Source organism: Palaemon carinicauda, chromosome 7, assembly GCF_036898095.1.
Source record: "Palaemon carinicauda isolate YSFRI2023 chromosome 7, ASM3689809v2, whole genome shotgun sequence".
Taxonomy (NCBI): Eukaryota; Metazoa; Arthropoda; class Malacostraca; order Decapoda; family Palaemonidae; genus Palaemon; species Palaemon carinicauda.
This window is the reverse complement of record NC_090731.1, coordinates 130,576,386-130,603,748: the sequence shown is the minus strand read 5'-3', so window position 1 is coordinate 130,603,748 and position 27,363 is coordinate 130,576,386. Positions and strand designations below refer to the sequence as shown.

The 27,363-nt window shown below is 44.5% G+C and overlaps 1 protein-coding gene across 1 annotated transcript in view; it reads left to right on the top strand.

Moving 5' to 3' along the window:
* Positions 1-27,363, top strand: part of Npl4 (nuclear protein localization 4) — a 138,196-nt gene that overhangs the window by 72,584 nt on the left and 38,249 nt on the right. Inside the window, exon 4 of the mRNA XM_068376870.1 lies at positions 3,951-4,089. Within this exon, the coding sequence (XP_068232971.1) occupies positions 3,951-4,089 (139 nt within the window). The remainder of the gene's footprint in view (positions 1-3,950; positions 4,090-27,363) is intronic.

Genomic DNA, 27,363 nt, shown 5'->3' with positions numbered 1-27,363 from the left:
TTTCTAAAATGCGTTGAGCAAACATCATCGAACTGCGCAACAACACGGCAAACCTGAAGTTTCTGTGGGTGATGCTTGTCGATGAAATCAAAAACGTGTTGATGATATGCCAACATCTGTTTTATTTCCACCGTACCTAAGATTTCGCCTACCTCCTCGATCTCCTCCGACTCTCTCAACTGCACTTAGAACTCATCATGCTGCATGGCTAGCAGCTCCTCGAGTTCCTCGGTGGTGAGCTCTTCGTGATGCTCATCGACGAGTTCAGTGATGTCATCATCATCCACCTCCAGACCCATAGACTTGCCAAGGGATACAATCTCTTCGACGTCTTCCTCGGCGGCAACCACAGGTTCATTCTCGGGGCCAAAACCTTCAAAATCTCTGGGAGCAACAGCATCAGGCCAAAGCTTCTTCCAAGCGGAATTCAGGGTCCGACGAGTTACTCCCTCCCAAGCCTGATCAATGATCTTTAAGCAGTGCACGATATTAAAGTGGCTCCTCCAAAATTCACGCAAAGTTAAGTTGGTGCTTTGCGTGACATTAAAGCACTGCTTAAATAAGTGCTTGGTGTAGAGCTTTTTGAAATTAGAGATGACTTGCTGGTCCATGGGCTGGAGGATAAGGGTGGTATTAGGTGGAAGATACAACACCTTGATGAATTTGTATTCGTCGATATCATCATCTTCGAGTCCGGGGGGGTGAGCGGGTGCATTGTCCAAACAAAGCAAGCACTTCAAAGGCAAATTCCTCTCCTGAAGATACTTCTTGACAGCAGGGCCGAAAACTACGTTTACCCATTCCACAAAGATATGCCTAGTAACCCAAGCTTTAGAATTAGAACGCAATGGAACATGTAGCAGGTCTTTATTAACTCAATGTGCTTTAAATGCCCTAGGGTTTTCGAAGTGGTAAACTAATAACGGCCTTATTTTGCAGTCCCCGCTGGCATTGGCACAAAGCGCAAGAGTCAACCGATCCTTCATTGGCTTATGTCCAGGCATTTTCTTCTCTTTGGCAGTAATGTACGTTCGACTAGGCATCTTTTTTTCAAAACAGACCGGTTTCATCACAGTTGAACACCTGCTGCTCTACGTAACCTTCCTCCACCACGATGCTTTCGAACTTTCTAACAAAGTCTTTAGCAGCCTTGGTGTCCGAACTCGAAGCTTTTCCATGATGAACAACTGAATGAATCCCGGTCCGTTTCCTAAAATTTCTCAAACCAACCTCGAGACGCCTTGAATTCCTCCGTCGTAGGATCGGCTGAACTCTCCCCCGCGTCACCCCGAGAGTGCGCCACCTTCAAGTCACTGTAGATAGCGCTGGCCTTCTTGCAAATGATCGTTTCCGTGATCATATTGCCAACAATCTCCTTGTCCTTTATCCAGATCAACAAAAGGCATTCCATCTCTTCCAGAGTAGGGCTACGACGTTTAGAAATAATCGTGATCCCCTTCGAAGGTTTCACTGCTTTAATGGCTGACTTCTGTTTTATGATCGTCGAGATCGTAGACATATTCCGGCCATATTGTTTAGCCAGATCGCTAACATGTACACCTCGCTCATGCTTTTCTATTATTTCCAGCTTTAATTCTAATGAAAGCATAGACTTCCTCTTTTTCTCACCACTGCTATTACTTCCTGAACCGAAACTAAACTTTTTAGGACCCTTGATTATGGAACACAGAAAACAACACGTGAAAAGGCAGGATAAAAAACTGTTAAAACTGAGCGAATAAAGGACAACCACACGATGCACACGCGATGAGAGGACTGATCAAGGTGACGCTCGATTGGCGTCCCTCCGATGTGCTGCCGTCTAGCGGCGTCAACAACAAACGACGCTGGACGCTTTCGAGAAAATTCCACGGGTAAGCATATTGTTTACTTAGTATGTTGGAGCAACACTTCGTATGTTGAGACAGAAATTTGGTTGAATTTTACTTCGTATGTTGGAAAATTTGTATGTTAGGACAATCGTATGTAGAGGTTCCAATGTACTGACATACTCAGATAAGGAGACCCTGGGTAAAGCCAAAAGCCAGATTGGCAGGGTCCTCCAACCTTCCTAATGAGTGAGTCACCCCTAATAAATAGCGTGGTTTGTATTCCAGTTATGGAATAAATGACAAATTCGTAGATAATTTGTATTTTTCCTAACTATACAAACCTTAGCTATTTATACAAACTTGGCCGCCAGCCCTATCCCCCTTGAAGTCCTACCTCCAAGAAAAGTGAGCTAAATCACAGGCGTGTGAGTGGGAGCGGTAGCAAACTACCTTCCCCTACTATCAGTGTGGGTAGTTAATCCTCGCTAAACTTTAATGGCTCGTCATTTCAGCTATGCCGAAAGTAATACCCCTAATAAATAGCTAAGGTTTGTATGGTTAGGAAAAATACAAATAATCCACGAATTTGTCATACTAACCCATTCTGTAAAGAAATGACATGTAACCCAAGCCTTAGCATTAGCGCGCCACATCACTTGCAGTTTTTTTTTTCAAGATCCTTTGGCACTTGAATGCACGTGGGTTTTCAGAGTGGTACACCAGTAGTGGCTTGACCTTACAGACACTGGCATTGGCACACAAGGATAGAGTTAACCTGTCCTTCATGGGTTTATGGCCCGATATTCTCTTCTCCTCTGCCGTAATGAAAGTCCTCCTGGGCATTTTCTTCCAAAAAAGAACAGTTTTATCGCAGTTGAAGATTTGTTGGGGGATGATGCCATGTCGAGCGATAACCAAAGTAAAGGTTGTGACGAAGTCCGCCGCGACTTTCACGTCAGAACTTGCTGCTTCCCTTTGCCCCACAACCGAGTGTATCCCAGTCTGTTTCTCGAAATTATCCAGCCAGCCACAACTGCCTTTGAAGGTTTCCGCTGCCGTCGAAGTCTCCCCTTTCTCGGCTGTTTGCTTCCCTTCCAAGTCGTCATAGATTCTACTGGCCTTCTCACATATGATCGTCCTATATCCAGATCAAAGGAAGCCTCTTCATCTCATCGCGAATATCATTACGCAGCTTGGAAAGGATGGTTACTCCTTTGGAAGGCTTGGTGCTCTTTATAGCATCCTTCTGCTTGAAGATGGTACACATAGTCGATGTACTCCTCTCATATTGGCGCGCCAGCTCAGTCACTCTTACGCTACTCATGTTTTGCGATTATTTCATGCTTCATCTCCATTGTCATCATACGCTTTTTCTTTTCACTACCCTTGTTTGCACTCGCTGGCTTTGGACCCAATTTTTATTTAATTAATTATGCACTGAAAAATACAAAACAATACGGCTGATGCTCCGCGATAATTTTATGTGACGAAGATCCAACGGGAAAGACCGGGCGTTGCTGCCCTCGTGAGCAGCCTCTCACACACACGGCCACCTGGTGGCCGCATAGGAAACTACTGTACCTCATATCTCAAATTTTTCCTCGTATCTCGGGATAGAAATTTGCTCGGAACTGTCCTTGTATCTCAATTTTCTTGTATGTTGGGACGCTCGTATCTCAAGGTATTACTGTATTGTGATTGAAAATGAAAAATATTGCAATAGCAATGAGATCTTAATTAATGTCAGTTGATAAGTACTATATGGATTATACATTTGAGTCTTTCAGGTTTTAGCATTTTGATTCAGCTGGGTTAAGATGTAAAGAAAGGACAGTATATCAGGAATATTAGGGAAGTAGTATCGAATGTAACCTTAACTTTGTTTTGAGAAAAGATGCAATAGGACTCCATGAAAACTGTAGAAAGGTTTGTGGAAGTACTGTATATTTACGAGATTTATTTTGAAGTATGAGCATAGAATTTGTATATAAGTTTTACTTGTGGAAGCATTTCTTGTTTGCTTCGAAGATTTCCAAATATGACCGTTTCTAGGAAATGCTGTTGAAGAATCGTTTACTGCTAACTTCACCATTGTATTTGCAATTATCTTATTTTCAGGTGTCATCATGGTATAAATAGCAAATGCATTCATTGCACTCCATTGGATCCATGGGATGAGAGTTATTTAAAAGAGCAAAATATCAAGCATTTGTCTTTTCATTCTTATCTTAGGAAAATTACTTCAGGTGTTGATAAGGTATGTTACTTTACAATATATGATAGTGCAGTAGTATGAAAATTAAGATATTGGTGATGTTTCCTTTTTAAATATTTAACTTAGCCGGTGAATATATAGCTGCAACTCTGTTGCTCGACAGACAACTCTACGGAAAAACTCGCCAGCGATCGCTACACAGGTTGCGGGTGTGCCCAACAGCGCCATCTGTCGACCAGATACCCAGCTCTCATGTAAACAAAGACTCAATTTTCTCTCTGTCGAGGTGTCGACAAGACGTACTTTACTCGCTGTTGCTAAACTGGAGTTTTTCACATCTAATTGGTGAAGTACTATATTCTAGTTTTGAGCTTTCGCTGTGCAGGGTTTTTCTTCACACAAATCCTTGAACTCTTTTTTATATTGGATTCTTTGTTGATGACTTTTTGATCGTTTTTTTGGAATTTCCATTGACCAATTCAAAATGGCTGACCCTTCACAAGTTCCCAAATTTAGGAAATGCAATGCTAGGGACTGTTCTAGGCGTCTTCCGAAGGCTTCTATCGACCCTCACACTGTTTGTTCCAATTGTCGGGATAAAACCTGTCAATTGGAAGATCGGTGTGAGGAGTGCGTTGGCCTTTCGGAATTCGATTTTATCGAATTTCAAAAGTACACACGTAGGCTAGAGAGAGATAGAGTTAGGAGAAGTTCTTCTCGTTCTATTGATGTATCCTCTCCTCATGCCCCACAACCTATTCCTTCCCCTGTAGTGGTTGCTCCTAACCCCCCTCCTGGCACTCAGGAACCATCGATGGCTGACATGATGCGTGCCATCCAGGCTCTGGGTGAGAGAGTTGAGTCCCTTGCTAGTGACCGTAATCAGCTCATGGCGGATGTGAAGGAGCTTAAGTGCCAAAGTGCAGTGGGAAGTGCTAAAGTGCCAAGTGATAGTGTTGTGGACAGTGTTGCGCTTGAGGGTTCGTCTGTTCGTGCCTGTCGTCCTCCTAGTCCGGGACCTCTTGCAAGCTCCCAAGTCCAGGGGAGAAGCAATGTCGTACGACGCATGGGTTCGAGAGGCTTTAATCAGCGAACAGACGTTCCCTCCGTGGTATCGGGCGTATCTACCCAAGATCGCTCCTACCTACCTAAGACGAGAGAGCCCATTTATACCTCGTCGTCTGAAGGTGTTTCTCGCAAGAAACTTTGGACCAAGGTCTCGCGACCGTTAAAACGTAAATCGGTCCCTTCAGCACAAGTCCAACGGCTCGGTTGTAGCCACTGGGTCAGTTCGGACTCGTTGCCGTCATCCGATGACTGCTCACCGCCTAAGAGAGGCAAAGCGGTACCGCTTCAGACACTAACACCGTCTGTCGCCGCACCTGCTCCCGTAGACCCTAAGTGGTCTCTACTGCAAGACATGCAGTCTAAACTTACGTCTCTGATGCAGGACTTTCATGCGGAGAAGGTTGCTGCCGTACCAGCTAGTGCAGTACCTAGCCTACAACCCTCCAAGCGATCGGTTGTGCGGACGCCGAGGTAACCTTCTCACGCACTCCAGTTGAGAGAGTTCCTCCACCCATGCGTTCCAGTGGGATCTGCCAGCCGCATGTTGACGTTAAGCGACGCACGGAGGTTGCCGTTGACGTTCTGGATGTTCAACAACCGTCAGAGTTGCCTTGTTTTGACGCGGTGCGTCAACCTCCGCAACCCAGTGTGGTTTCCACTGCGCAACCCAATCAGTCTAGACAGTCTGGGGTAGACGCTGTGCGTCCCCGCGCTACCATGGTTGTTGCCAGCTCACAGACTGGGCAGCAGTTCCATGACGTTGCGTCCGGCTCAGTCACGCATGCACCAGTGCGACCGGACTCAGCGAACCAGCCGTTAGCCACTCCGTTGCCGTTTCCTCATCAGTTGTCGGATGAGGAACTTTCTGATGATGATGTTGCTGCACATATAGATGAACCACAATCAGAATTGGACGAGCCTAAGTCTACTCAACCCTCTTTGGACTTTAGAAAAGTTTTGGCCATTTTCAAAGAGCTGTTTCCTGACCAGTTTGTTTCTGTGGCTCCTCGTTCTCCGCCTTCAGAGTTTGTTTTAGGCATGCCGTCTACCACTCCTGCCTTTACTAGACTCGTCCTCGCACGCTCGTCCAAGAGAGCTTTGCGGGTGATAGGAGACTGGTTGCAGTCCAAGAAGAGTTTAGGGAAGACAGCTTTTGCTTTTCCCCCTGCTAGACTCTCTTCTAGATCGAGCGTCTGGTATGCCACGGGAGAAGTTCTCGGCTTGGGAGTTCCTGCCTCTGCCCAGGGCGACTTCTCAAGTCTTGTAGACTCTCCCCGCCGCCTTGCCATGAGACGCTCAAAGATTTGTTGGTCATCATCGGACCTGGACCACCTTTTGAAAGGAATCTTTAGGGCCTTTGAAGTTTTTAACTTCTTAGACTGGTGTCTAGGAGCCCTAAGCAGGAAGATCTCTTCGACAGATAAAGAGACTTCCTTGCTCATTATGTCCTGCATGGACAAGGCCGTCCGTGATGGGTCTAATGAGCTTGCTGCATCATTTGTGTCCGGAGTCCTAAAAAAGCGAGAATCTCTCTGCTCATTCCTTTCTGCTGGAGTTACACCGTGCCAGAGATCTGAGCTTCTCTTTGCTCCTCTTTCCAAGTGCCTTTTTCCAGAAGTCCTGATTAAGGAAATAGCCGCTTCGTTAGTGCAGAAGGACACTCACGATCTTGTTGCGTCCTCAGCTTGCAAAGCTCCCCCTTTGCCTACCTTGTCAGCTAGACCAAGGATGGACACTCCAGCGTCTCGATTTATTCCGCCCTTTCGTGGCAGAGCCTCCAGCAGAGGAGGTGCTCGTGCCGAAGGGAAGCGAGGGAAGAAGAAAGGATCCAAGTCCTATAAGGGCAGAGTCTGACTGCCCGCATCTTCAGACAGCAGTGGGAGCCAGACTCAAGAACTTCTGGCAGGCCTGGGAGAAGAGAGGCGCAGATGCACAATCTGTGAAGTTGCTCAGAGAGGGGTACAAGATCCCTTTTGTACGGAAACCCCCTCTAGCAACGTCTCCCATCGATCTCTCTCCCAGGTACAGAGAGGAAGAAAAGAGACGAGCCTTGAAACGGGAAGTGTCTCTTTTGCTAGAGAAGGGAGCGGTGGTCAAAGTCTCGGACCTTCAATCTCCGGGATTCTACAACCGCCTCTTCTTGGTTTCAAAGAAGACAGGAGGGTGGAGGCCGGTGCTAGACGTCAGTGCTCTGAATGTCTTTGTCACAAAGCAGACGTTCTCCATGGAGACCACAAAGTCAGTCTTAGCAGCGGTCAGAAGGGAAGACTGGATGGTCTCGTTAGACCTAAGGGACGCCTACTTCCACGTCCCCATCCACCCGGACTCCCAACCTTTTCTGAGATTCGTTTTCGAAAAGGTGGTCTACCAGTTTCGGGCCCTGTGCTTTGGCCTAAGCACAGCTCCTCTCGTGTTTACGAGGCTGATGAGGAATGTAGCCAAATTCCTCCATTTATCGGACATCCGAGCCTCCCTTTATTTGGACGACTGGCTTCTCAGAGCCTCTTCCAGTCGTCGCTGTCTGAAGGATCTAAAGTGGACTCTAGATCTGACCAAGGAATTGGGTCTCCTTGTCAATATGGAAAAGTCGCAACTGGTCCCATCCCAAACTATTGTGTATTTAGGGATGGAGATTCACAGTCTAGCTTTTCGGGCTTTTCCGTTGGCCCCCAGAATAAGTCAAGCCCAGTTATGCATCCAGAACATGCTGAAGAAGGAACACTGCTCAGTCAGGCTGTGGATGAGTCTGGTAGGGACGCTTTCATCCCTGGAACAATTTGTGTCATTAGGAAGACTACACCTCCGTCCTCTTCAATACCATCTAGCTTTTCACTGGAAAAAGGACAAGACGCTAGAAGCGGTCTCGATCCCCATTTCCGAAAAGATGAAGTCTTGTCTGACTTGGTGGAAGGACAATATCAACCTAAGAGAGGGTCTTCCCCTGGCTGTTCAGACTCCCAACCACGTTCTCTTCTCGGACGCATCGGACGTGGGCTGGGGCGCGACATTAGACGGTCGGGAATGTTCAGGACTGTGGAACTCGAGTCAAAGGATCATGCATATCAACTGCAAGGAGCTGCTGGCAGTACATCTGGCCTTGAAAAGCTTCAGGTCTCTCCTTCGAGGCAAAGTGGTGGAAGTGAACTCGGACAACACCACTGCCTTGGCGTACATCTCCAAGCAAGGAGGGAACCACTCACTGACGTTGTACGAGATCGCAAGGGACCTGCTCATCTGGTCAAAAGGTCAAGACATAACACTAGTAACGAGGTTCATCCAAGGCAACTTGAATGTCATGGCAGATTGTCTCAGTCGGAAAGGGCAAGTAATTCCAACAGAATGGACCCTCCACAAGGATGTATGCAAGAGACTTTGGGCCACTTGGGGCCAACCAACCATAGATCTCTTTGCAACCTCGCTGACCAAGAGGCTCCCAATCTATTGCTCACCAGTCTCAGACCCAGCAGCAATACATATAGATGCCTTTCTCCTAGATTGGTCACATCTAGATCTCTACGCATTCCCACCGTTCAAGATTGTCAACAAGGTACTGCAGAAGTTCGCCTCTCACGAAGGGACAAGGTTGACGCTAGTTGCTCCCCTCTGGCCCGCGAGAGAATGGTTCACCGAGGTACTTCGATGGCTAGTAGACGTTCCCAGAAGTCTTCCTCTAAGGGTGGACCTTCTACGTCAGCCACACGTAAAGAAGGTTCACCATAGCCTCCTCGCTCTTCGTCTGACTGCCTTCAGACTATCGAAAGACTCTCGAGAGCTAGAGGCTTTTCGAAGGAGGCAGCCAGTGCGATTGCTAGAGCAAGGAGAGCATCCACCCTTAGAGTCTACCTATCGAAGTGGGAAGTCTTCCGAGACTGGTGCAAGTCAGTCTCTGTATCCTCGACCAGTACCTCTGTAGCTCAAATAGCTGACTTTCTCTTATACCTGAGAAAAGGACGATCCCTTTCAGCTCCCACTATCAAGGGCTACAGAAGCATGTTGGCATCGGTCTTCTGGCATAGAGGCTTAGATCTTTCCAACAATAAAGATCTTCAGGACCTCCTTAAGTCTTTTGAGACCACTTAGGAGCGTCGTTTGGTTACACCTGGTTGGAATTTAAACGTGGTACTATGATTCCTCATGTCAGACAGGTTTGAGCCGCTACAATCAGCCTCCCTGAAAGATCTCACTTTAAAGACACTTTTCCTGGTATGCGTAGCCACAGCTAAAAGAGTCAGTGAGATTCATGCCTTCAGATAGAACATCGGATTTTCGTCAGAAAAAGCTACATGTTCGCTACAACTTGGTTTTCTAGCCAAAAATGAGCTGCCTTCTCGACCTTGGCCTAAATCGTTCGATATTCCCAGCTTATCGAAGATTCTAGGCAATGAACTAGAAAGAGTCTTATGCCCTGTGAGAGCTCTTAAGTTCTATTTAAAGCGCACTAAACCTTTACGAGGCCAATCTGAAGCTTTATGGTGTTCAGTTAAGAAACCATCTTTGCCTATGTCAAAGAATGCTTTATCCTACTTTATCAGACTGTTAATACGAGAAGCTCATTCACATCTGAGTGAGGAAGACCAAGCATTGCTTAAGGTGAGGACGCACGAAGTTAGAGCTGTCGCAACTTCCGTGGCCTTTAAGCAAAATAGATCTCTGCGAAGTATAATGGACGCAACCTATTGGAGAAGCAAGTCAGTGTTTGCGTCTTTTTATCTAAAGGATGTCCAGTCTCTTTACGAGGACTGCTACACACTGGGACCATTCGTAGCAGCGAGTGCAGTAGTGGGTGAGGGCTCAACCACTACAATTCCCTGATTCCATACCCTTTTAATCTTTCTCTTGAAATGTTTTTATTGTTGTTTTTTGGGTTGTCCGGAAGGCTAAGAAGCCTTTCGCATCCTGGTTGATTTGGCGGGTGGTCAAAGTCATTTCTTGAGAGCGCCTAGATTAGGGGTTTGATGAGGTCCTGTTGTATGGGTTGCAACCCTTGATACTTCAGCTCCTAGGGGTCGATCAGCATCCTAAGAGGATCGCGAGGCTCCGTAAGGAAGACGTACTTAAAAGGCAGAGTAATTGTTCAAGTCGACTTCCTTACCAGGTACCTATTTATTTTGTTTTTGTTATTTTGATAACTTCTAAAATGAAATAAAAAACTCTTAGCTCATAAAAGTGTAAACATATATTACTGGTCTCTACCCACCATCCTGGGTGTGAATCAGCTATATATTCACCGGCTAAGTTAAATATTTAAAAATGATATTTTGATTATAAAATAAATTTTTGAATATACTTACCCGGTGAATATAAATTAAATGACCCTCCCTTCCTCCCCAATAGAGACGCAGTGGGACGAGGAGAAAATTGAGTCTTTGTTTACATGAGAGCTGGGTATCTGGTCGACAGATGGCGCTGTTGGGCACACCCGCAACCTGTGTAGCGATCGCTGGCGAGTTTTTCCGTAGAGTTGTCTGTCGAGCAACAGAGTTGCAGCTATATATTCACCGGGTAAGTATATTCAAAAATTTATTTTATAATCAAAATATCATTTTTTTCTTAGTTGAAAAATATACTGTATTATTATTTGTTTGGTCTTAGTGGAAAGTAACTTAAAGATTATTGAACCTAGTAATAACAGATGTATGTGTAAAATATATTACTTGAATAAATTCTTGGTTGCTTAACTAAGAGACAGGGCACATGTAATGATTGCGATTAGGAAAATTTAACATAACTACATACACTGATGATGACTTAAATTGATTTAGTTAAAACCTGTTATTATTATTATTATTATTATTATTATTATTATTATTATTATTATTATTATTATTATTACTACTAGCCAAGCTACAACCCTAGTTGGAAAAGCAAGATGCTATAAGCCCAAGGGCTCCAATAGGGAAAAAATAACCCAGTGAGGAAAGGAAATAAATAAATGATGAGAATAGATTAGCAATAAATCATTCCAAAAACACATGCAATGTCAAAACAGATATGTCCTATATAAACTATTAACAATGTCAAAAACTGATATGTCATATATAAACTTCAAAAACTGATATGTCATATATAAACTATAAAAAGACTCATGTCAGCCTGGTCAGCATAAAAACATTTGCTCCAACTTTGAACTTTTGAAGTTCACCTGATTCAACTACCCGATTAGGAAGATCATTCCACAACTTGGTAACTGCTGGAATAAAACTTTAGAATACTGTGTAGTATTGAGCCATCATGATTTATTAGAATTAATTGCCTGCCTAGTCTTACGAACAGGATAAAATTGTCCAGGGAGATGTGAATGTAGAGAATGGTTAGAGTTATGAAAAATCTTATGCAACATGCATAATGAACTAATTGAATGACGGTGCCAAAGATTAATATCTAGATCAGGAATAAGAAATTTAATTAACCCTTTTACCCCCAACGCTATTTGGAACTTTCCAACCCTTAACCCCAGGCATTTTTTTTTCAAGCACATTTTGCAATATATTTTTTGAAAATTGCTCTAACAGCCTTAATTTTCATCATATAGAGGTCAGGTTGGTCTCATTATTTTGGAAAATGCCTGGTTTCTCATAAAGTTATCAAAAATATGCTAAAAAAATTAAAAAACAATTTTTTGCAAGGACGTACCGGTACGTTCATGGGGTTAGAGGGATGAGTTTTGTGAAACGTACCAGTATGTCCATTGGGGGTAAAAGGGTTAATAGACCGTAAGTTTCTGTCCAAAAAATTAAGATGAAAATCAATAGGCTGAAAACTAGACAGGAGAACAATACTCAAAACAAGGTAGAATGAAAAAATTAAAACACTTCTTCAGAATAGATTGATCATCGAAAATCTTGTAAGACTTTCTCAATAAGCCAATTTTTTGTGCAATTATTATTATTATTATTATTATTATTATTATTATTATTATTATTAAATGCTAAGCTACAACCCTAGTTGGAAAAGCAGGATGCTATAAGCCCAAGGGCCCCAACAGGGAAAATAGCTCAGTGAGGAAAGGAAACAAGGAAAAGTAAAGTATTTTAAGAATAGTAACATTAAAATAACTACTTCCTATATAAACAATAAAAACTTCAACAAAACAAGAGAAAGAGAAAATAGATAGAACAGTGTGCCTGAGTGTACCCTCAAGCAAGAGAACTCTAACCCAAGACAGTGGAAGACCATGGTACAGAGGCTATAGCACTACCCAAGACTAGAGAACAAAGGTTTGATTTTGGAGTGTCCTTCTCCTAGAAGAGCTGCTTACCATAGCTAAAGAGTCTCTTCTACCCTTACCAAGAAGAAAGTAGCCACTGAACAATTACATTGCCGTAGTTAACCTCTTGTGTGAAGAAGAATTGTTTGGTAATCTCAGTGTTGTCAGGTGTATGAGGACAGAGGAGAATCTGTAAAGAATGGGCCAGACTATTTGGTGTCTGTGTAGGCAAAGGAAAAGAACCGTAACCAGAGAGAAGGATCCAATATGGTACTGTCTGGCCAGTCAAAGGACCCCCTAACTCTCTAGCGGTAGTATCTCAACGGGCGGCTGGTGCCCTGGCCAACCAACTACCTACAAGAAGGAGACACAGACCTAATGTGTTTCTCAAAAGTAAATTTGCTGTCGAGAATCACACCTAAAATTTTAAAAGTGTCATACAAATTTCAAGAAACATTATCAGTACCGAGATCTGGATGTTGAGGAGTCACCGACCTGGACCTACTTACAATCATACTCTGAGTTTTATTAGGATTCAACTTCATACCCCATAATTTGCACCATGCACTAATTTTAGCTAAATCTCTATTAAGGGATTCAGCAACCCCAGATCTGCATTCAGGGGATGGAATTGATGCAAAGAGAGTAGCATCATCTGCATATGCAACAAGCTTGTTTTCTAGGCCAAACCACATGTCATGTGTATATAGTATGAAAAGTAATGGGCCAAAAACACTACCCTGTGGAACACCGGATATCACATTCCTATACTCACTATGGTGCCCATCAGCAACAACATTGAAAAATCAATGATAACGCTAAGAAACGACCCACCCACCCCCAACTGTTTGAGTTTGAAAACAAGGGCCTCATGATTAACACGGTCAAAGGCAGCACTAAAATCAAGGCCAATTATACGAACTTCCTGACCACAATCAAGGGATTTCTGCACAGCATTGGAGATTGTAAGAAGGGCATCACATGGTCCAAGGCCTTTACAAACACCAAATTACAAACTAGGGAATATATGAATACCTTCTACAAACATATTAAGACGTTTTGCCAGAAGACGTTAAAAAACTTTAGATAATATGGGAGTTTATGGAAATTGGGTGGTAATTAGTGGGACTTGAGCTACCACAAACACATTTACATAGAGGAGTAACATTATCAATTCTCCAACAAGTGCTAAAACCTCCTCTTCTTGCTAACTTCCGCAAAATAACAGATAACTTTGGAGCTAAGAAATCTGCTTTCTCTATAAAAACAGAGGAAAAATGCCATTTGGGTATACACCTCCATAAGCATCAAAGTCCATCAACAGAGCTTTAATCTCATGAGATCGAAAAGGTGAACTAGTTAGTTGAGCCTCAGGAAAACAGGAATGAGGAAGTTCAAGTTTTTCATTACACTGTTTACTGTCAAAAACATCAGCCAAAAGGGTTGCCTTTTCCTTTGGACAGTGAGTGACTGAGCCATCTGGTTCAAGTAAAGGAGGAACTGTTGCATCTACACCAAAGAGTGCAGATTTAAGGGTAGGCCACAATTTATGTTCCTGAGTTGTACCAGAAAGGGTTTCTTTTATGGTTAAATTGTACTCCTTTTCAGTTGAGGCATAAACTCTCTGAGCAAAAGCTTGAAGCTGAGTATAGTTGTTCCAGGTCAAATCTGATCTGTTACCCTTCCAAAGATGATAGGCCTCCTGTTTCTCCAAATAAGCACGTCTACAATCATCATTGAACCATGGTTTGTCCTTCACTCGGTACCTTAGCACACGAGAAGGGATACGCCTATCAATTATGTTGACTAGATTCTCATTCAAAGGGACAACAGGATCTACACTACTATATAATTGTGACCAATTCAAGCACAAAAGATCATGCAAAATCCCATTCCAGTCTGCTTGGGATTTCATATAAATTTTACATGAGTATGATATATCAGGGACAGGCTGCTCAGTCTTCACTACTAATGAAATCAAGGCATGATCAGATGTCCCGACAGGAGAACCAACCGTACTAGTTATAGCGCCAGGGGAGTCGGTGTATACGAGGTCCAAGCAATTACCAAACCTGTGAGTAGCTTCATTTATGATTTGCTCACAGCCTGATTCAGAAACAAGTCTAAAGCTCTTAAGCCATGGCGATCGGTAGGAGAGATAGAACTTAACTACTCCCTATGGTGAGCATTAAAATCACCAACAAAGACAAAAGACCTTTGATCAAGTTAAAACCTGTTACCTTCAGGTTCTAATTGATTGTGCTTTTTTCCTTTAATTCTTTGATTTCTGAACTTTTTTTTTTTAATTGTTTGAATTCCCATTTATGATTTGGCACTCCTTTGAATTTTCAATCACTCCTTCCTTTTCTCTAAAATTTTGATCAGAACTGATACCTTTCAAAGGTTGTTGGCTTATACAGTACAGTACTATAATCCCTTGCTATATTGCAGTTTATCTATTGCTCCCTCTGTACATAGAATATTTATAAATGTCTTGTGTCTAAATATATATCGCCGACTCCTGTTGATATTGCTGGTCTCTGAGGGCCCATAAGTTTTATATTTTTTATATTTTAATTTTGTTGTTAAAAATAGTCATTTTTGAAGTTATAAAAGCCTAAATTTATAGATAATAAAAAAATATGAAAATAATAAAAATAATGTGAAAGAATATATCGTAGATTTCTGTATCTACAGTATAGGGAGATTTTTCAGTTATCGCACTGATGCTTGGAACGGAACACTCCCAATAGCCGAGGAATTACTATGAGGATTTTAGTTGAAACACTAAAAAAATATTAACCATTTTTCATTAAAGCCAACAGTAGATGGATTTCGCAAATCTCTGAAAACAGAATAGCTTGATGAGTTATGAAAATGTTCAAAGATTTGAGAGATGGTATCCAGTCTTTTCCCTAAATATGTTAATATCATATGCAGTTAACTAGGGCACTGTATAGCATGGAATGAGATTTATTTTTAAGATGTATTTGTTCCTATGTGTATACATACTTCTTGTTATTTGAAATAGGGAAATGTCTTCCGTGGAGCTGGAATGGTATTTGAATTTGTTAACGAGGTAGTTAGTCTTATCCACTCATATCACATCAGCTAGTAAAGAGTTAAAGCTGTTACTATCTATAAAGGCTAGATACAGTAAATTGTGGATGGAAGTAAAAGACTTAACCCACATTGCCATAACTAATGCAGAAGCTGTTTTGCATACCCTATGCCATGATAGGATGGTTTCTCCTCAGACTTACAGTAGACATGACAGATCTTGAGAAGTAGTTGTTACTGGACAGTACTTATAGACCTCATAGCGTCACTTTGTGTTCTGGAGGCCTTACTTGTGTTACAACTTTATAAATATTTGGTCTAGTATGGGAACCAATAAATAGGGAGCAACAAAAGAATGTTTCTGAATTGGACAGTGTCCCAACCATTAAGGAACACTTGTTCCTTACTCTTGACCACACAATTCACAAGAGCTGCTGCAGCTTTGATACCCTCCGAAATAGTTTTGCCTAAATAAGTTAGGTAACCTAATTTTATCTGCAAATTTTTCTTCTATAAAAGTTTAAATAATCCCAATATAGAATTTTCAAAGAAGAGAATATCAGTTACACCCCCCACTGTATTCTAACAAACAGCATTTTTTTAATCAACCAATTAAAAAATCTGTATTAAAAAACTTCCTTTTTGCATTAATTATATGGGTTATTATTGTTATTATTATTATTATTATTATTATTATTATTATTATTATTATTATTACTAGCCGAGCCACAGCCTTAGTTGGAAAAGAAGGATGCTATAAGCCTAAGGACCCCAACAAGGAAAAATACCCTGTGAGGAAAGGAAACAATTATATTACAGAAGAAGTAATGAACAAATTAAAATAGAGTATTTTAAGAAGAGTAACAACATTAAAATAATTCTTTCATATATAAACTATAAAAATGAAGGAAAAACAAGAGGAAGAGAAATAGAATATAAAAGTGTGCCTGAGTTTACCTTCAGGCAAGCAAACTCTAACCCAAGACAATGGAAGACAATGGTTCACAGGTAGTGGCATTACCCAAGACCAGAGAACTGTGGTTTGATTTTTGGAGTGTCCTTCTAAAAGAGCTGCTTAACATAGCTAAAGAGTCGTCTACCCTTACCAAACTGAAAGTAGCCACTGAACACTTATAATGCAGTAGTTAACCCCATGCGTGAAGAAAAATTGTTTGTTAATCCCAGTGTTATCAGGTGTATGGGGACAGAGGAGAATCTGGAAAGAATTTGCCAGACTATTTAGTGTATGTGTAGGCAAAGGAAAATGAGCCGCCCGAGAGAAGGATCCAGTGTTGTACTGTCTGTCCTGCCAAAGGACCCAATAACTCTCTAGAGGTTCAAGAGTATTAGCTTGATCTCATGCAATAACAAGGTTAGGCAATTGATTTGTTCCTAAATTAGAAAATGCTCTTCTGCGGGAAAGGTCTTAACAACCAACAGAAAGTCAAATTAGTAGATTTGCTTTCTATTTGAAATAATAATTTATTCACTCCCATGAAAATATTGTAAAACTTTGGAGTGTAAGACGTCAGAATAATATATAAGATGTCTTGGAGTAATAAGCATTATCAGAACTTTCCTAACTAACTTATTCCAATACCTTTCAGAAATAAGTTTCCCAAGGATATACGTCATCTGAGTCAAGTTCTTTCTTCGTTTTATCCTCATTCTTTGGATCCTGGCGTGGTGAATACTGTACTCCAAAAATGAAACTTAAGGCTTCTCCTGTAGTTTACTCTTAATGGTAACCTTTGCACCTGTACTAGGCAAGGGACTTCTTTACCAGTTGAGATAATATACTATCACCTACTTTAATGCATTTGGGAAAATTTGAGATGTGCTAGTAGCTGAGCCTACTTTGCACTGAACCCCACTGCCGAAACTATAGATAAAAAAATGTTTCTCATGAACACTTACTTCAGTGGATGGAGCCGACCTAAGGATCCAGCTACCAGCCCATTTTTTGTGTCGGAATGCGGTGGTCGTATTGAGCTGACTAGACTTTGGAAAAGCAAGAATTATGCAATAAAAGAACCCGAAGAGCGAGTTCTATCGAGAGGTAATTGACTATGTATTGTGCTGTCTACCATCAGAACCCTTACTGACCGACACATTAGTGATAAAATTTAGGAGTTAGCTTAATATTCAAAATAGGCAGGTAATATTATTATTATTATTATTATTATTATTATTATTATTTATTGCTAAGCTACAACCCTAGTTGGAAAAGCAGGATGCTATAAGCCCAAGGGCTCCAAGGGAAAATAGCAAATATACACAAGAAAAGTTTAAGAATAACAAGATTAAAATAAATCTATTATATTTAAACTATAAAAACTTCAAAATAACAAAGAGGAAGAAAAATTGGATAGAATAGTGTGCTCAAGTGTACCCTCAAGCTAGAGAACTCTACCCCAAGACAGTGGAAGACCATGGTACAGAGGCTATGGTACTACGCAATACTAGAGAACAGTAGTTTGATTTTGGAGCGTCCCTCTTTTAGAAGAGCTGCTTGCCACAGCTAAAGAGTCTCTTCTACTCATATCAAGAGGAAAGTAGCTACTGAACAATTATATTGCTGTAGTTAACCTCTTGAGCGAAGAAGAATTGTTTGGTAATTTCTGTGTTCTGAGGAGAACGTGGAAAGAATAGACCAGACTATTCTGTGTATATGGAGGCAAAGGAAAAAGGAGCCATAACCAGAGAGAGGGATCCAATGTAATACTGCCTGCCCAGTTAAAAGGACGCCATCACTCTCTAGCGGTAGTCACTGTCTTTGCCCAGACTTATAGGTCTTATTAGATTCACAAACAAATAAGAAATAATAAACAGCTTATGAAACTCTACTATCAAGTCAACAAACTGCAAGAATAGCCTGAGTGGTATTGTCATCATGATCCCCATGTAATTAATTACCTAGTCTTCTCAGAATTTTCCCTTGAAATGAATGTTAGTTTCATTTTACATTTGAAACTCTCAAGCGGTCAGCTACAGGTGAACTTCTCTTAATAAAAGGAAGTCTTTTCTAATCACGTTCCTCAAAAAAATCAATCCATTCATAATGCTGCCCTCAGCTAGTCTTCAGTAAGTTGCTTGAACAACTCTCAAAAGCATTCACAGCAATTCCAGAAGAAATGCCCTTGTTATGTGTAATATCATCATCATCTCTTCCCATGTCTAATGACACAAAGGGCCTTTGTTAGATTTTGCCATTCATCTCTATCCTGAGCTTTTAAATCGATACTTATCCATTCATCTACTTCATGCTTCATAGTCCTCAACCATGTAGGCCTGAGTCTTCCAACTCTTCTAGTGCCTTGTGGAGCCCACTTGACAGTTTGGTTAACTAATCTGTCTGGGAGTGTGAAGAGCATTCCCTAACCATAATCTCATCCACATATGGCACTCAGGTAATCTCTTATAATTTGATTTCTAATCCTTTCCTGCTATTTAGGTCCCAATATTCTTTACAGGGCTTTGTTCTCAAATCTACAAAATCTGTTGGTTATTGTTTAATTGTTATATCATGACTCGTGTCCATACAGTACTAATAATGATCTCATTAAACTGATAAATATCTTGGTTTTTATAAGTAATTCCAGGTGATTTGATTTCCAAACTTTATTCAACTTAGCCATTGTTTGATTTGCTTTTTCAATCTTTCATTAAATTAAAATTCTAAAGATCCTGTATTAGAGATCATAGATCCTAAATATTTAAATGATTCCACCTCATTAATCCTTTCTCCTTCCAATGATATTTCATTATCCTTTGCATATTCCATTCTCATCGTCTCATTCTTCTATTTATCTTGAGCTCACCCTTATGTGATATTTCATGCATTCTGGTAAGCAAGCTTTGCAAGTCCTGTGGTGTTCTGCTAATAAGGACAGTGTCATCTGCATACTCTAGGCCAGCTAATATCCTGTTACCAATCCAGTGCAATCCTTTTCCTCCATCTCCAACTGTTCTATACATTACAAAATCCATGATGAGGATAAACAACATAAGTGACAACACATTCCCTTGAAGTACTCCACTGTTCAGCAGAAATTCATTTGAGAGGACTCCACTAACATTAACTTTGCACTTGCTATGCTCATGAACAGACAATAAAATTTACACATTTAAGAGGAACTCCCTAATAATGGAGGACTCCCCACAAAATTGGCTGGTGCACACTACAAAGTCTTCATAGTCCACAAATGCCATCCAAAGTGTATTTCTATATTCTGCTGTAACACTTGACCCAAAGTCACAAAATATCACAATCTGGATTGTGGGTTGAACAGTAGTCTAAGGCACGTACTGTAAAAGTGACGAGAGAACTGAAAAGATGAAGGAGCTGTGACTGTCGTAATCATAGATGATTATCATCAACTGCCACATTAACTCGGTACTCCACCAGAGGGATAGCCTTATTACAAGAAAAAAAAATGCATATTTTTCAATTCTGTGGTAAATCTCAGCATTTAACCAGCTTTAAAAGATAAGCGCTATGAATACCAGGGGGTTTTGATAGAAATGATGGTGCATACATTTGGCATTTTTTATGATAAACTTTACCATACATTTGAAGGTCTCCATTAAATTTTTTTTTTTTTTCGTTGAATTATCACAACTATTTAGTAAGTCCCCTATTGACTAAAACTCCTTTGTTGCAATTTTTTGACATTAGGTTTCATGTTTAAGTGAATTATATTTGTTCCCTCCTTTTCTCTTATAATAGTATCTATCTAAATCCAGGATTCTTGTGTCCAACTGTACACATGTACTGTAATAATACTAGAGTCTACTCTGGTACTCATTGGCTCTTCCATTCTTCTTTGTTGGTGAAATGATCCCTGGTGATGGCAATGATACAGTTCCTACGTTGATTAAGTGATGGCATTGTAAAGGTGTTTTTGGCTCTACAACCTTTGATGAGATGCTCAAAGGATTGTCTGTAAAAGTTTCATTGGATTATTCTATGCCAGCTTCATCAAACAATTTTTCTTTCTCTATCCAATCATTAATTGTTCCGTAACCAAAATACAAACCACACTATTTACATGGGGTATTACTTTCGGCGTAGCTGAAATGACGAGCCATTAGATTTTTAACGAGGGTTAACTACCCTCTCGCTAGCTAGCGAGGGGGTAAGGGAGAGGTAGCTAGCTACCCCTCCCCCCTCACACCGGTGAACTGATTCACTTCGCTTTTGGCTCGGACGGTGGGCAGACATCTCTGTCCCGTCCTCGCATGGCAGCCATTAATGTTTTGTCTTTACTTAATTACTTACTTTTCTTATACTTATTATATATGTAAACATTCTTATGTTTATGTATATATTTGAGTATAGAAATACAGTAAGTTTCCTTTTCAGTGTTTGTTCTGTGTGTGTGTGTAGTTTACGACAACTTCTCCGTGTGGTTCCAGGCCCCCACGGTGACATTTCATGGGTCGCGATCTCTCCCTTGGTCCTTCGGCTTCTGATTCTCGGGTGCCGTGGGGAATCGTCATCGCTGAACTTTATTTATTAATCTGTTTTCTCCGCTGTTCCTCCTTTCCTACGGGGAACTTGGACTATCAGCGTAAGGAACATGGGAGTTAGTTTGACTACGGTCTCTCTCTCTCTCTCTCTCGAGGTCGTTCACCCTTTTATTACTACTACGTATTACGGTAGCTTCCTTCCCGTTGCGGGTTGAGTTGCTACTCTGTTATTTTGTCTCAATTATTTTTAATGAAATCTAATTGTATTTGTTAACTTTTCAGCTTCTGTGTAGAACGCTTCCCTTCGGGGTTCATTCGTTCTTACTATTAGTGAACATTCTTAGATGAATTACATAATCTTAATTGTTATAATTCTGTTTTTGTTACAGTTCTCCGCCTTTCCCCCCTTCCCGTGAGTGTCAGTGGATGAGGAGGGTGCATACCTGGTGTGTAATTCTTTTGTTCTTTTCCCTCGGGGTTCCTCTTTGGAGTTCCCTCGGGGGAATGAATGTTAACTAATTATTTTGTTTTCACAGTTAACTATCTAGTTTTTCGTTTGCCTATTGTGCCAACGAAGCAGAGCTGTCCTGGTTGGGCCTGGGGAGTCTGCTGTTGCCGCCTCCTCTCTAGGACTTCGTCATGGGCGTGTTCCCTTCTCCTAGAAGTTCTCCCGTGACAACTGTCAGCTCCTTAGTTCATTTAGAACGCTCAGGAGGTTCGCCTCCATGGGTGGGTAACTTCCCTTCCGAGGGAGGTTCCCTTCCCAGGTATGAGTTTTTTTCCCCCGTGGGGGGGGGGGAACTTGTCTTACCTTAATAATTCCTGGTTGGGTTTTTCCTGGTCCTCGGGCGGTTATGCTCTTGGTGCTGAGCGACCGCTTTTGTAACCAGGCTCAAGGGGCTGAGCGGTTGCAAAGCCGGACCGTGGTATTCGTGCGATTATGCTCTTGGTGCTGAGCGGTCGCACTTGCAGCTACGCTCAAGGGGCTGAGCAGCTGCAGGAGCTCCTCTTCGGAGGGTTGCTCTTTTTTGGTCAGCTTGCTGATCCAACGGCCCTAAGGGGTGCCTTCATCAGTTCTTCTTGTCTCTTCTACGAAGTGTTCACCTCTCTCGTTCGTGAGAGGGGACACTCATAGAGACTCCCCTGCTGTTGTTGCTGATATTGCTGAAGGCTCAGTTCCCTCTGAACATCCTTCGAGGGGGCAGCCGAGTCCAACGGTCTCTCCTGCGAGTGTCTCTCTCCCTCGGGGGAGTTCACTAACAGAGACTCCTCTTCGGAGGACTGATGATGGTGCTCCTGTCCGTGGTCGTCTTCATCTTCAGCCACAGAGGATCCTCCTCGACGAGAACAGACCGTTGCAGCTGCTTCGCTAGACCTTTCGGCAGATCGTTCGCGATCTCCGACACCTGCCAGACCTTCTTGTCTTCCATCTCCGTTCCTGGACGCAGATGCACAGTGGGCGCCACTCCACCCCGTTTTCCAACGGGCACCGGTCCCTTCGGGGCAAAGGGCTTATCTCACAATGTAAGTCCCTTTAGTGCCAGGTTTTCACCTGTGCAACCTCGTCGGTAGTAGTTCGCAAATGCTCTCCTGCTGTGGACCAGACTTCCGCTGAATCAACACTCCAGCGCCCTCCTGTAGCTGAGTCTCGCCGTAGATCTCCTGATCGCCAACACTTCTGAGACCTTCTGTGCGGCTACGCACCATGTGCACCAACGGTCTCCCGAGCGCCCACGATAGCCTGCTCGCCAGCGCACATCTGCTCGCCCTTTCTGATGTACACAATGCGGGCCAACGTTAGCCCTCGCGCCCGCGATATCCAGATCTGGGCGCAGGCAGGGAGATTATTTCTTCGCTGAACTCCCACGTTCGTCGCCAGCGCACATCTGCGCGCCCTTTCCTGATGTGCGCAATGCATGCCAACGTTCGCCCACACGCCCACGATCTCCGGATCTGGGCGCAGGCAAGGAGATTATGCCTTCGCCTCCTCGCCGACGATCTCTGGTTCTGCACCCTCGCTGATTTCTTCTGGCCGCGCAACTACGCGCCTACGATCTCCCCGGTTCCTGCCTCGTCGTGCGCAGTTCAAGAGGTTACTACGCTAGCGCACAGGCGCTCACAGGTTCCTCTGGACTCGCAGCGCCCTTCTGGAGTTTCGCGCGAAGCGCGCCCACGCACAGTTCCAGTTCCAGCGCTCACGCGCTCGCCAACGCGCCAGCACCCTTCCACATCACAGCACGCCGCCCAGGTGGCGCCTAAGCTATCGCATGGGCACTCATAGGCACCCCAGGGCTCTCCTTGCGCGCCAGCGATCTCTTAAGCGCCCGCGGAATTCTTCGCCTGCGCGCAAGCGTTTTTCAACGCACCAACGCTCCCACGCTTCAATCGTCGTAGGTCTCCTACGCGCCCACGCGTTAACTTTCCTGTACGCGATCGGTCGCTACGCGCCATCGCTCGCCAACGCGCCATCGCTCGCCAACTCACCATCGCTCGCCAACGCGCCATCGCTCGCCAACGCGCCATCGCTCGCCAACGCGCCATTGCTCGCCAATGCGCCATCGGTCGCCAACGCGCCATTGCTCGCCAATGCGCCATCGCTCGCCAACGCGCCATCGCTCCTTCGCCCGCCTACGAGCTATCGCTCGCCAAGACGCGCCATCGGTCTCCCGGCCGCCTGCACTCGCCCTTACTACCGCGCGCCCGCGCACATGCTCACCCATGTTCGCCAGCTCGCGAACCAACGATTTTCCATCGCGAGAGCGCCAGCACGATTTCGTCCGCGATTCCTGTCGGGTTTCGCAGCACAGGCAACCTGGCGAGTCTAATGGAGCGCGTACTTCCAGATCATTGTCGTCACGATCTCCACCCGTAGACGCAGAGCAGCGCATGTGCAGGAGCAGGAAGAAACTTCAGAAAGGTCTTTGCAACATTCTTCTCCTTTTCAGGCAAGCCCCATCATCTCTACTCCTCAGGATCACCTGATCCCCTTCCCTCCAGCGGGGTCGCTGACACTGCGTCTGTCAGCCGTCAGCAGAGGAGGTACTTCAAGATTATGGAGAAGCCTGGTTTAGCTCTGCCTCTCCACCATTCCGTGGAAGGGCTTCCAGGGGAATTTCTCTCGAGAAACTCTCCGCCCGGCAGGGGACTTTCTCGGCTTCGGAGATCTTGAGCCAGGTGAAGGCCGCAAAGTGTGCCATGCAGGCCACTTCGTGGCTGGTCGTCTGGCTTGGATCTCTGGGCATCCTGTTGTTATCCGAGGACTTGTCCAAGGAGAGCACCAGGAAGACCATGGAACTTTCCTCCTCTCGGGCACGAGCACCATCGATTTCCGGCTCACCAAGTTTCGAACTTGTGGGCAAACTCGATGTTGAAGCATTGAGATGCACTGACCGAGAGGTTCTTCTCGAAAGTTCCAACCGTGGATATCGGCAAGCTCAGACACTCTTCCATCCTTGGAAAGAGCTTGTTTGAGCCCAAGGACGTGGGACGGACAGCTGAGAGGTAGAGGAAATCGAATCTCGAATCGCCCCTCCAAAGGCACTTACATCCGGACCCTACAAGCCTCCAGCGCCTCAACAACAACAGCCTCGTCGGCCTAGGACATCGGAACCGGCTCCGGCGGCAAAGACAAAGGTGTCTAAACAGCAGCCCCCTCCTGTCAGGGAAAAGAAGGACGGGAAGTCCTCCTGGGGAGGCAATAATCCTAGAGGGAGCGGCCGAGGCCACAAACGCTAGAATTGGCAACCTCTCTGCCCCCCAGGGGGGGGATGCCTAAAGTTGCGCGTTCAGGTGGCAGCAACTCGCGGCCGATTCCTGCACGATCTCCGTGATCAGCCAAGGATATCGCGTCCCGTTCATAACATCTCTACCTCCCCTGACAGCAAATCCAGTGTCGCTGAGCCCCCATGCCATGGGATCGGCAAAGGGGCTAGCCCTTCGGGCAGAATTCGAGACCATGCTCTAGAAAGATGCTCTCCATAAGGTCGTCGACAGCTCCCCCCGGCTTCTTCAGTTGACTTTTTCTAGTAAAGAAGGCATCTGAAGGCTGGCGACCCATCATCAGCTCTGAACAAGTTTGTCGAACAAACTTCGTTCAGCGTGGAACAGCAGAGTCGTTCAGACTTGCAGTGAGACCACAAGTCTTCAGGTGCACACTGGATCTGAAGGACGCGTACTTCCAGATCCCAATCTATCCGTCTTCCAGAAAGTACTTGAAATGCAGCCTAGACAACAAGGGCTACCAGTTCAAGGTGCTGTGTTTCGATCTCTCCACAGCAACGCAGGTGTTCACCAGAATGTTCACCCTGATATCTTCGTGGCCACACAGGATCGGCATCCGTCCCCTTCGCTATCTGGATGACTGGCTAACCCCGGCAGTCTCGGAATCGACCCTTCTTCGACACCGAGGCAAGCCTCTGGGACTTTGCCAAGATCTAGGGATCATGGTAAATCTCGAGAAGTCTTCTCTGCTTCCATCCCAACATCTGGGATATTTAGGCATGATATTAGACACCAATCTCCACAAAGCCTTCCCATCAGTCGACAGGATAGCAAGGCTGAGGAGAGGCGCAGAACCTTTCCTCAGACGAGGAGAGCTTCCAGCCCAATCTTGGTTAAGTCTCCTAGGTCACCTTTTCCTCCCTGACCCGTCTAGACCCAAACGGCCGCCTCAGGATGAGATCCCGGCAACGGCGGCTCAAGTCCCGGTGGAACCAAGGTCCCTTGGGACCTGCGGAATGAATGGACCCGCACTAGTGGTTGTCCTACGGGAACCTTTGAAAGGGAGTGGATCTTCGCGTCTTCCCCCGCATTTGATGCTGTTCTCGGACGCGTCAAAAGAAGGTGAGGGGGGGGGGGGCACATTCTGAACCAAAGGATCTCAGGCCTGTGGTCAGAATCAGAAAGGTACCTCCACATCAATCTGCTAGGAATGAAGGCTGTATATCTAGCCCTTCAACAGTTCCAACAACCCTGGCGGGTGACTCCGTGAGCGACAACACCACGGTAGTGGATTATTTCAACAAGCAGAGAGGTACCTATTCATAACAGCTTTCCCATCTTGCAGTAGAGATACTGAGATGAACTGTTTCCACTTAATACCACTATCGGCTCGCTTCATTCCAGGCAAAAGAATGTGCTCTCCGACAGTCTGAGCAGAGCCTCGCAGATAGTGAGTACCGAGTGGTCTTGGAGACCCTTAGTAGCCAACAAAGTCCTGACTTTGTGGTCCTGTTCACGACAGCCTTGAACTTTAAGCTGCCGCTGTACTACTCCCCAGTCCTGGACCCCAAAGCACTCTGGCAAGAGGGGGACAACATCGACGTCTACGCCTTCCCACCGTTCTGTCTGGTGAAAAGACTGCTCAACAAGACCAGACTATCGGTCAACCTGTCGATGACTCTGATAGCTCCGCTACGGCATCATGCAGAGTGGTTCCCGGACCTTCTGCATCCCCTGACGGAACTCCCGAGAGAGCTTCCCCCACGACACGAGCTACTCAAGCAACCACACTGTAACATCTGCCACAGAGCCGTAACATCGCTTTGGCTTCACGCCTGGAGACTATCCAGCATTCCCTCACAGAAAGAGGCGTTCCGCAACAAGTTGCAGATCGGATGTCTCGACACCTGCGAAAGTCATCCGCAGGGGTCTACCAGGCGAAGTGGAGTGTCTTCTGTGGTTGGTGTCGTGGGAGAGGTATCTCTCCCCTTGATGCCACTATTCCAGCAATAGCGGAATTATTGTATACCTGCGGGAGGGAATGTTCCTTTCGCTCTCGGCGATGAAAGCCTATCGCTCAGCCTTAAGCCTGGCCTTCGGGCTGAAAGGAATACACATTTCCTCCTCGCTGGTTCTTTCTTCACTCATACGAAACTACGAACTTACCTGCCCCCAGTCGGAAGTGAGACCTCCTCCATGGAACATGGTTCGGGTTCTTAGGGCTCTCAAGAGACCTCCTTGTGAACCATTACGCCAGGCTTCTGATCGTCACCTGACTTGTAAGACGGTGCTCCTGCTTGCTCTGGCCTCGGCCAAGCGTGGCAGCGAACTTTATTGTCTCTCGTACGTCGTCGCCCATTCAAGAGGAGAGGGGGAGGTAACGTTCAGGTTCGTCCCTGAGTTGGTCACTAGTCTCAAAATCTTGGAGCCCAGACCCTCGCTTCGACTCCTTCAGGATTTCGAGTCTATTCTGTAACAGATGACCCAGACCATCTCCTACTATGCCCAGTAAGGAGTCGGAAGTGTTATCTTAAGAACAGCTGGAGTTCTTCCTCACATGCAAGCCCTGTTTGGGAGCACAGGAAGGACGGAGAGGAGGGTCACCAAGAATACCTTTTCAGCCTGGATTCGAAGGGTCATCCATCACGTCCTGAATCCAGACCCTCCTCCGTCACATCGCCTTAGGGCACACGACGCCAGAGGCATCGCAACGTCTCTGGCCTTCAAGAGTAACTACTCTGTGACGCAGGTGCTACAAGTTGGAGTCTGGAAGCATCAAACGACTTTCA